This window comes from Loxodonta africana, chromosome 2 (genome assembly GCF_030014295.1).
Source record: "Loxodonta africana isolate mLoxAfr1 chromosome 2, mLoxAfr1.hap2, whole genome shotgun sequence".
In the NCBI taxonomy this organism is placed as follows: domain Eukaryota; kingdom Metazoa; phylum Chordata; class Mammalia; order Proboscidea; family Elephantidae; genus Loxodonta; species Loxodonta africana.
This window is the reverse complement of record NC_087343.1, coordinates 84,529,220-84,540,362: the sequence shown is the minus strand read 5'-3', so window position 1 is coordinate 84,540,362 and position 11,143 is coordinate 84,529,220. Positions and strand designations below refer to the sequence as shown.

General features: G+C 42.7%; 1 protein-coding gene across 1 annotated transcript in view; it reads right to left on the bottom strand.

Moving 5' to 3' along the window:
- Positions 1-440: 440 nt before the first annotated feature.
- CMYA5 (cardiomyopathy associated 5) overlaps positions 441-11,143 on the bottom strand; it is a 137,192-nt gene continuing 126,489 nt past the window's right edge. The window contains exons 12-13 of the mRNA XM_023545584.2: positions 9,213-9,386; positions 441-2,657 (exon numbers count right to left, since the gene is read on the bottom strand). Of these exons, the coding sequence (XP_023401352.2) occupies positions 2,411-2,657; positions 9,213-9,386 (421 nt within the window). The 3' untranslated portion in view covers positions 441-2,410. The remainder of the gene's footprint in view (positions 2,658-9,212; positions 9,387-11,143) is intronic.

Below are 11,143 nucleotides of genomic sequence, written 5' to 3'. Positions count from 1 at the left end.
TTGGTCTCAACCCACCTGGTGCAAAGGAGAATGAAGAACACCAAAGACACAAGATAATTATGAGTCCAGAAGCAGAAAGGGCCACATAAACCAGAGGCTACATTAGTTTGAGACCAGAAGAACTAGGTGGTACCCCACTTCAACCATTGACTGCCCTGACAGGGAACTCAAGAGAGAACCCCTGAGGGAGCAGGAGAGCAGTGGGATGCAGACCTCAAATTCTCCTAAAGAGACCAGACTTAATGGTCTGACTGAGACTACAGTGACCCCAGAGGTCATGGTCCCCAGACCTTCTGTTAGCCCAAGATAGGAACCATTCCCAAAGCCAACTCTTCAGACAGGGATTGGATTGGACTATGGGATTGACAATGATACTGGTGAAGAATGAGCTTCTTGGATCAAGTAGACACATGAGACCATGTTGGCATCTCCTGTCTGAAAGGGAGATGAGAGGGTAGAGGGGTTCAACAGCTGGCCAAATGGACAAGAAAAGAGATAGTGGAGGGAAGGAGTGTGCTATCTCACTAAGGGGAGAGCAATTAAGAGTATATAGCAAGGTGTTTATAAATCTTTGTATGAGAGTCTGACTTGATTTGTAAACTTTCACTTAAAGCATAATAAAAATTAAAAAAAAAAAAAAGAATGAGACAAAGTGTAATAGTTTTATTCTCATTACTCAGGACTTGGGCTGCAACTAAGTCTCAGTTCCGTCACCTGCCAGCTGTGACTCTAGTTGGCCATGTCGCTTTGGGTCAGAATTGACTCCATAGCAAAAAGTTTGTTAACGGGTTTGCTATTGGCTTTCTCCCCTTCCTGTGTCACTCTTCCCACTTCCTCACTTGTATTTCCTAGAATCGCCTCATATGTAAATGACCTGAAAAAAGTCCTTATCTGAGGTCTACTTTTGGGAAACACATACTAAGACAAATTGTAAAGTTCACATCATTGCTGCTACTGTTGTTATTGTTTTTAATTACACTATATTCCCACCAAAAATAAAAATTGCAATGGGAGTTTCTAATAGCTAACACTTTGCTACATCTGAAATTAAAGAGAAAAGAGACTCGTGTTCTATAGTATACATTATTACAAAAGAGTTCATTACAAACTTAGCACATGGGATCAGTTAGAACCTGGAGATAACACTTATAAGGTATGAAAAGGCAAAGATAGCATTCTCAGGCAAAGCAGCAAGCTCTTCCCCTATTTCACTAAGCATGCATCTTGCCAGAAGCAGCCATAATTTCAAAGCAGGGTGATGACGGTTTTAAAGGTGCTCTATTCTAATGGGTGCAGATATAGATTCAGTTTCGGTTTTCTATTAAACAGTAGCTTTTTAGAATATATCTAAAAAGTCAGATATTGCTTCTGGATTCAAGAAACAACTCAACTCATAATGTAAAAAAACAAAATATAAATAGGACCAAAGTCTTTAGATTTTAGAAAATAAGAGCAGTGTTCTCAAAATGCATTCTAGATTTATGAACTTCACACACACATTTTAGGAAGATTTTGAGAGATTTCAAAGTAATATCTAAAAATGACCAACAATTTTATTTTAGCAAAAAGAGATTCTCTGCTTCTGGCAGTTGACTAGAAATATGGGCTGATACTGTTTTAGATTTTAAAATGTATATGTCTATAATTCTCATGTGAAAATCCATGATAGCACAACCCACTGAGGTGTGACAGTTATTTACAACAGGAACTCTGCAATTCGTCCCAGTCCCAAGATACTAGACTGGTGAATTACTCATATTGGCTAATAAGTTCACATAACATGTTTTGTTTTATACACTCTAACCATTTATTAAACAAAATGGGAATTTCTAACAGCAAGCATTTTTCTACATTTGAAATTTGAGAGAAGAAACTCGTGTCCTACAGTATACATTATTACAAAAGAGTTCATTATAAACTCAGCACAGTTACAACACCTTCTCAGTGTGCACTATTCGCCAGTGACTAGGATTCATCGTCCTTTAGTGAAGTGTGGTGGCACTTTTCCTGTGGAAGAGTCAGTTTTGTGTGTCAGAGGAGAGGTATTACTAACACAATCGTCCCTTCCCTCAGCCCCATTCATCAGAGGGTTTCTTTTACCAATAGAACAGGTGGAAGCTGTGTCTCTATTTTGGTTCCCAAGTCAAGTGTTAATTCTTTTAATCCAGGAAGCAACTCAAACATATATGTACCAAAGGGTGGAGGATGTTTTTAGCACCCTCTTCACTCACACACTACTCATACAGTCCAGGTTTTCTGGGTGGTTTGCTCACGTGCTGTCACTGTGTATGTAGCAATCAGGAGTGCGAATGTGTGGGAGATTTGTTGAACAATGTACAACACCCAGTGGAAATAGCAACAGACCCCCGGAATTTGAATTACTGCTCTTCTAGACTCTGAAAGCAAATGATTACTTGTGCCTTGCAGAAGTAGGGGGCTCTATCCCCAGGTGCAATGTACATTTTCCAGGTTTCTCTAGGGCAAAAGCAGGGTGCACGCCCTCATTAAACCTGTGCCTAATGGTGAAGAGCAACTGTCCACTCTCGGCATTTATGAATAGAAGTCTCTGGTTGTTGTAGTCCAGCAGAATGCCCACTCTGGCTGGGTGCTCGGTCACATGGACATCACTCATAATGCCACTGTAGAAAAATGTGTATCTGAAATGAAACAGAAGGGAAACAGGAATTTTAGACATCTTGAAGGAACAGAATAAAGAAAATCACTCGGGAATAACCAGTTGTTCAGTTATTAACTTCAATTTACAATAATGAGTTACAATAATGCTGTCTAAAATACTTAGCCAGATCCCTCCTAGCAGCTAAAATGCACAGCTCATCCCAACAGACAAGCATTCTTAATAATTTTGCTCCTTCTGCATTAGGAGGTGATCCCAGAATAACCAACATATGCCTCCCTTGTGATTTTTCTCAACATTCTAATTCTTTCCCAGCTGCCCACATGTTTTAACTACTGCATTCATGGCATGTCATTCTTTTGAATAAAGCTCCTTGGAGGCTGCCATGTATTTTAAGAAGTACCGCAGGCTTGCCTTCCATACAATGTATTAATTTTACAGTTTAAAAAATTGTAGGTAACTTACATAAGGGTCTTTATGAAGTTTAAAAAAGCTTTGAATATTTTTGCACAGCTTCATCCCTTGTATATGCTCCCTCTGCCTCCAAACAACTTCCTTTTCAAGGGGGATTGCCTTTGATTTCTCTCTTCAATTCAGATAAATTTAATTCCACATTGAACATATTTGAGGGTCCAGCACATTATTAAGTACTCCAGAGGGTAGTGGAAGGTCTATAAAATATTGTCCTTCCCCTCTCTCTGGGAACCCATACTACACAGAGTAGGAAGGAAAAAGTTGTTAATAACTTACACAGACTGTTTCTGCAGGTGCTGCTGAGTCAGTTCTGACCTGTAGTGACTCTATGTACAACAGAATGAAACACTGCCTGGTCCTGTGCTACCTCACAATCTGCTATGATTGAGTCCATTGTTGCAGCCACTTTGTCAATCCATCTCATTGAGGGTCTTCCTCTTTTTCACTGACCCTCTACTTTACCAAGCCTGGAGTAGGAGTGAGAATTCATCTCAGGCACAGATTGTTAAAATGTTTATTAAATACATTTAATGGACCTTTTTTGATTGTGAAAGGAAAGATTCAAGGCCAGGCTTGGAGGGAGAAATTGCTGAACCAAGCAACTAAATTGCTCTGTACCACAAATTTGGTATTTTTTCCTGGCAGTCTTAGAAACTGAGGGTTGGGCCCTGAAACCAGGGGAAGGGAAGAAATAAGAGATGAAGAGAAGAAGAGAAATGAGGTAAAGGTTTGTGGATATGGCAGAGATGAAGGGTAGACAACACAGCAACATCGGGCAGTCTGGGGTCTAAGAATCTGGGTAAGCAACTCTGGAATGGCAGGGAAGGCCAAGGACCTTTAGGACCTATGATGTCTGCCTTAAAGGCCCAGAAGCTTGAGTGCAAGGTGAATTTCTTGCGGTTTATTAGGTGCTGTCGAGCCAGTTCCAACTCATAGCGACCCTATGTACAACAGAATGAAACACTGCCCAGTCCTGCACCATCCTCACAATCGTTGTTATGCTTGAGGCCACTGTTGCAGCCACCATGTAAATCCATCTTGTTGAGGGCCTTCCTTTTTTTCACTGGCCCTCCACTTTACCAAGCATGATGTCCTTCTTCAGGGTCTGATCCCTGAAGTATGGAAGACATAGTGAATTGAGGGGGAAGGCAATTTGGCAACTTCATTGCAGAATGAAGCTTAAATAGAGGGGCAGTGGTTCATGGGGAGGGGGAGATAAGTGACCATACTCAATGATAGAGGACCTTTTCAATGCCTTGCTAATGAGAGATATGATGGAATATTATGAAGTGCTGGGACCTGTACAGCAGGCAAATGTTGCAGGTAGCAATTATGGGGCTCTTATAGAAAGCTTTCAGGAGCAGATGGCCTCATACTCAGCCATAAATAGACAGGACTAGATAGTGGAAAAGATGGAGAAGAGGTCCAAGCAGTGGGGGGCCAGCAGAAACAATGATGGGGTGGCAAAGTAAGCCTGTATGTTTTAGAGAACATCACCATCTGCCTGACAGGTTTGGGGAGACATGGGAGTGACCTTTAAGATATTACACAGAGAGGTAAGTCAGGGGCCAGGCTCTAGATCTGTCCTGTTCAATGTGGCAGCTACTAGCCACATGTGGGTATTTAAATTAACCTAATTAAAATTAAATTAAAAATTCAGTTCCTCACTGGACTAAACCAAAAGCTGTCTCCTGAATATAACCAAACACTTTGAGGGACAGAGTAGCAGGGGTGGGGGTGTGGGGACCGTGATTTCAGGGGACATCTAGGTCAATTGGCATAACAAAGCATATTAAGAAAATGTTTTGCATCCTACTTTGATGAGTGGCGTTTGGGTTCTAGCTAGCAAGCATCCGTCTAAGATGCATCAGTTGGTCTCAACCCACCTGACAAAGCAGGATGAAGAACACCAAAGATACAAGGAAAGTATGGGCCCAAGAGACAGAAAGGGCCACATAAACCAGAGACTCCATCAGCCTGAGACTAGAAGAACTAGATGGTGCCCAGCTACCACCAATGGCTGCCTTGACAGGGAACACAACAGAGAATCCCTGATGGAGCAGGAGAAAAGTGGGATACAGACCTCAAAGTCTAGTAAAAAGACCAGACTTAATGGTCTGACTAAGACTGGAGGGACCCCAGAGGTCATGGCCCCTGAACTCTCTGTTAGCCCAAAACTAAAACCATTCCTGAAGCCAAATCTTCAAAGATTAGACTGTACTATAAGATATAAAATTATACTGGTGAGGAGTATGCTTCTTAGCTCAAGTAGACACATGAGACTATGTGGGCAGCTCCTGTCTGGAGGCGAGATGAGAAGGCAGAGGGGACAGGAGCTGGTTGAATGAACACAGGAAATACAGGGTGGAGAGGAGGAGTATGCTGTCACATTGTAGGCAGAGCAACTAGGGTCACATAACAATGCATGTATAAGTTTTTGTATGAGAAACTGACTTGAATTGTAAACTTTCATTTAAAGCACAATAATAATAAAAAAAAATTCAGTTCCTCAATCCCACTAGCCACATTTCAGGTGTTCAATAGACACACATGATAGCATTTTTCTATTTTTGCAGGATGTTCTATTACAAAGGGCTACTATGGATGGCTCTAAATGTCCAAATGAGCTATTTCCTCCCCCTGCTTAGAAAGTCCCTGGTGTCCCCATGCCCAGCCTTGGTCAGCCCCTGAGCCAATCCCCACCATGGAGGGAGACACTCCTTGAGGCCTTGGCTCCACAAGTTCCACAGGACCTGGAGTCTATCCTTCCCTGTTTCTGCCTTGTTTCCTACTGAGCACACTAGTTCCTCCATTAAGGTGAACTCCACCCTGAAACCAGGGCTTTGAACTGGTTCTGCCCGGTTCAGTCATTGCCAACAAAGTGAAACCTGAACAGACCTGAATTTTTAAAATGTGGGTGAAGTGGAATGATAAACAGAGCAGGAAAAATTATGGGTCAAAGCCCTGCTAGAAACTTAATCTCCCTCTTAGACAACAAGGGTAGCATGCACATTGCATAGCAACCAAATCTCTTGACCTGAAGGAATGGAAACAGTGGTGCCCCACTCAAAGATGCTGTCTAACTGTGCTGCTTTGCGTGTGTGTTGCTCTCCACAGTCCTGGCAATAATCCAACCTCCTGCATCAGGCTCCTGAAAGGGCTCACTACACCTCTTCCAAGTCTCACATTCCAGGACTTCAACCTGTAAATTTTCCATTCTGCTTATCATTCTGCTTCACCCAAATTTAAAAAATTTGAGTCTGTTTTAATTTCACCTCACCGGCCATGACTGAACTTGTTCGAACCAGTTCGAAACTTTGCCTGAAACCAAGTCTGTTTGCCTGGGGCCTGACTCCCTGCCCAACTTTTGCCTGCGTGACCTTGGGACCACTGGTTCCTGTTTAACCATGGTTCATCCAGAAGTCTGATTCCTGACACCTGTGAAACTGGAACTGCCTTCCCTGGGACTCTATCCTCAGACTGAACCCACCCCTCACTGCTGCCCCATATTGAGCCCAACCCCTTTGGCTGCTCTCCCTGAGGGCTCCTCATCTTCAACCTGGTCCCCTCTTTACTGTCCCCTAAAGCTAGTCCCGGAAACCCTGGTGGCAGAGTGGTTAAGTGCTATGGCTGCTAACCAAAAGGTTGGCAGTTCGAATGTACCAGGCGCTCCTTAGAAACCGTATGGGCAGTTTTGCTCTGTTCTATAGCATCACTATGAGTCGGAATCAACTTGATGGCAATAGGTTTGGTTTTTTGGTTTTTTAAAGCTAGTCCCACCTGAGCTCTGACACCACTGTAGATTTTTGAGCAGAAAAGGAAGGGACACAATGAAATGATGTTTTAGAAGTATTTGCCAGTTGTGACACATAGAGACCAGAAGCGAAGATATAGGCGTGGTGGCTATTGTAGAAACTGGTGAAGGAGGTGAGGAGGCTTGAGCTAGGGTGGTAGGGTTAGGAATGGACAGAAAGAAGCAAGTCCAAATCCAGTTGATTCTTCCTCCTCAGGCTCTTTTCGTTTATCCTTTCTTACTGTAACATCTTAAAGCTCAGATTCTGTGTGAGTAGAATCAAGAGTAATACATCTTCGTTTAAAATCATGAATCCAGAAAAAGTGAAAAACAATAGGAGGGTCTGCTGCCCCTGTCGTCTCAGCTTCCTAAAGGCCATGCGTGCCTGAAGTCCCTTGAATATGGAACGAAGAGACCTGAAACCTGACCTCCAGTGCTGTGACAACACAGGCTGGCACACTCTTCCTTCTAGCATCTAGGAACCTACCATGGGCTGGAAAGAACCTGAAACCACAGTTGTAGATTAAATTGTCAACAAACTATACAATTCTGTGTTCTAGGGTCTCCTTGTTGTTAGTTGCCGTCGAGTCACTTCTCACTCACGGCAACTCCATTTGTGCAGGGTAGAACTACTCCATAGGGTTTCAAGGCTGTGATCTTTGAGAAGCAGATCGCCAGGACTGTTTCCTAAGGTGCCTCTGGGTGGGTTCAAACAGCCAGCCTTTTGGCTAGTAGTCAAGCACTTGGAGGCTAGTCTTTGAGTTAGGTTCTTAGGGGTTCAAGTGTCTAAGGAAATTTTCATGAAATCAAAACCTAGCTCCAGCTCTAAAATCTACTGATTATAAGCTCTGAGTATGAGTGACTTTAAACTCTGGACAGGCACTTGGTCCTTAAGCATTGCACAGCACTGAATATCAATCGTGATTGCTCTGACTTGATGAAATGTGACTTTAAATAGCAGTTGGAGATGGCATCCTTATAAACCATCTCAGAGAATCAAGCTCTGTCAAGGAGGATGCAGGGAGAAATGTGAAGCCAGAGATATGTAAAATCCTAATCTGCGGGCCTTTTTTCTGGGAACTTCCAAGTACTGAAGGCTCACTTTTTAAAGCATCACATTTGAATAATGCTACACATTTGTTTGATGCTTTACAACTTCAGAGCCCTTCCCTGAACCCAATTTCATGTGATCCTTCGATTGTAGCCCCAGAGGGAGCAGGTCAGGCATTATTGTCTTCTGTTAAAAGAGCAAAGCCTATACCAAAAAAAAAAAAAAAAGCCTATAAGATAGGTTTAAAGGGTTAATTAATTTATGGTGAGCAGTCAATAGAAGGCTAGCCCAGGATGGAGCTAGGACTAAATTCAAGTTTCTGGCTCCCAGTCTAGTGCTTTTTCTGTTATGCCATTCTGCAATCAAATTCAGTTTATAACGTGCTTGTCTTATCTCTTTGAGACGAACATAGTTTAATCACTTTTTTTTTTGTCAACTAACAAAATAATACTAGTAACGTACACCAGGGGTCAGCAAACTTTTCTATAAAGGGCCAAAAGGGCCAGACAGTAAATATTTAAGGCTTGGATAGCGTGGTAGGCTATTGGGCCTCTGTTGCAAACAGTCAACTCTGCCACTGTAGCACAAAAATGGCCGTAGAACAAAATGAGCTTGATTGCGTTCTAATAAAACTTTTATTTATAAAAACAGGTGACAGGTCATATTTGGCCCAAGGGCTGCACCTGGCCAACCTCTGATATAGACGATTGAGGGGTAGGGAGGTACCATGTCTTCCTCACCCCTGTTTATTCCTTCTCTGTGGACAAAGCCCTTTTAGCATTACATTTGTTGTCTCTCTCTACCTGGGGTGAGTTTAGAAAGAAAAACTGGGCAAGTATGGCATCGCAGCCCCTTCCTCTTCCCTATGTCTTGGTTACACACATCCATCAGGAAACATGCATCTTTTTCTGCTTCTCCAGGGACCTAGTCTGCCCCACGGGGTGGGAAAGCTGGACTGGAAAGGGCTCTGGATGGTAGGCCTGTCTAATAATAGGCTTCAGTATAAGAAACCTTCTTACCCTCAGGTATGAACCACATTCTCTAATATCAGCTTCCTCAGTAATCAGAGTATTATTTTAGTCTCCATTACTTGACTCTTGTTTTCTTTCTCAATTGCTTCAGAACTTGCACAGGGAAGTAGCATGCTATTTTTTGAGCCCCTAAGAGATCCAAGGTTGAAGAGATCCCTATCTAGACATCAACTCACCGCAGTTGGACTAAAAGGGGATTGAAAGGGGAGAGACAGGGCTGCGGCTTACCTCTGTGGCTCAGAACAATGCATGTACCATGAGCTCTCCCCTTGTCCCAGGGTACCAGCCTGTACAGCCGAGATGGAGCAGATGCCAAGTCGATAAGCTGGGCAGTCTGTGACCGTGGTTTCCCAGTAATGCTGGCCACAGGCAGGCAGCTCCTCGCCTAGCACTGATGGGATTCTGCAGGCAAAGTTAATCAGGTTAAATTTAGCACAGAAATCGCCAGCATTTATCTCATGAGGGTCAGCATTCCCAAACTTACACACAGTTTAAGTTTATGCTGGGTCCTATCCTTGGAAACTGCTGGAATTTGACTAAAGAACTTTTTGTTCACTGTGTCCTCAACGTTTCTGACCTGATCTCCAGAATTCCCCAAGCCCTCAGCATGCATTTGACATATTTTCCACTGCCAGTTATAATTAATCTGCCTTGTAGGGGCTTGTGGTCAACAGTCTTTTAAACTCTGGCTTCTTTGGACTGTAGTACGTACGCCTGAGAAGCTGTTTAAAGGTCTCTTTTTGTCTCACCTTAACTATTTTTGTAAAGTCAAGGTGAAATGAACTAAAGAACTTTTCCCTACTGATGGGTGACCTTGTTTGCATGAGTTGCTCGATTTTGCTTTGAAATGGCTGAGACAGCAAGGAAGTATTTTTAATTTAAGCAGCGTTAATATTCTTCAGTCAGTGCATCTCCCTCTCCCCTTGAACAGATGAGAAACTGATTAATGCAAGGGACTGTTTTCCACTTTCTCATTCCACAGAGGTAAACCCTTACTCTGGAGAAAAGCCCTGATGTTTATGAACTAATTTTCGGGTTAATAATCAGTAATAGTCTATAAAATATATTATAGTTATCATCAGTTATTACAAACTCTTGTCAACCTTCAGTCTATTTCTTTTCTTGATTTTTTTTAAAGAAATTTTAAAAAAGACAGAAAAGCACAGTCCATTTCTTAAGTTTTTCCTGCATTTACTCATTTGTATGTTTTTCATCACCTACAATATGCCAGGACCCACACTGGATTCCGGGGATTCAAAGATGCAGGGGACAGGGCTGCTGCTCAAGGATTATTCAGGACCTAGTGGCTGAAAAATGATCCCCCCAAGTGGTCGACAAATGATCCCCCCAAGTGGTCAGTCCTTTCAGACAATAAAATCAAAGGGCGCCTGGAGCACCAGAGAAGGCTTGGACATCTTCCAGGGCAGGTAACAGCTGAGCTGGGCCTTCACCAGACCAGAAATCTGATAGGAAAACAGTGCATGTTGATAGGTGTCGTGTTTGATCGTGAGCACTTGCAGCCCACCAATCCCTGGGCATGCCAGCACCATCAGCACCATGTGTTTCACATGGTGTTACAGTTTTCAAAAGACTTTCACATATTTTCTCCCACTTGACCATTTGGACCTTCAAAATAATTATGAGAGGTTGCAGGCAAACTGCAGGACAGTCTCCCCACCTTGTCCCTGGCTTTTGGCTCTTCTTTATTTACTTCAGTGCTTGTTGGGGCTACTGTGGGGGCAAGATTCTGAAAGCTCCGCATTGTGGCCAGAACTAAGTACTCAACAAAATGTCATCCTCTTCTGTTCAGTTTCAAGTGGGTTGATACAAAATCCCACTTGCTATGGAAAATTATAGGAGAATTAACCTAGACTGTTTTTCATTGAACCAGAGATAATACCTTGAAACAGACTATGTTTTAAACAAAACCATCTGTGCTGGTATTTCCAATAAAAATGTTGACACTTTCTCCAAGTTCTGAACTGTAGCTGTCACTTTCTGCCTAGTAATGAACTGTAACTGAACTGAATGGTGTGCACACATTTATATTTGATATGACACCCAGGCATGGTCATTAAACCAGGAATATGCTCAGGTGAGGCCACACTGAGGCAACACAGCTAAGAAGATCCTATTGCTGAGCAATCAGCACACTCACG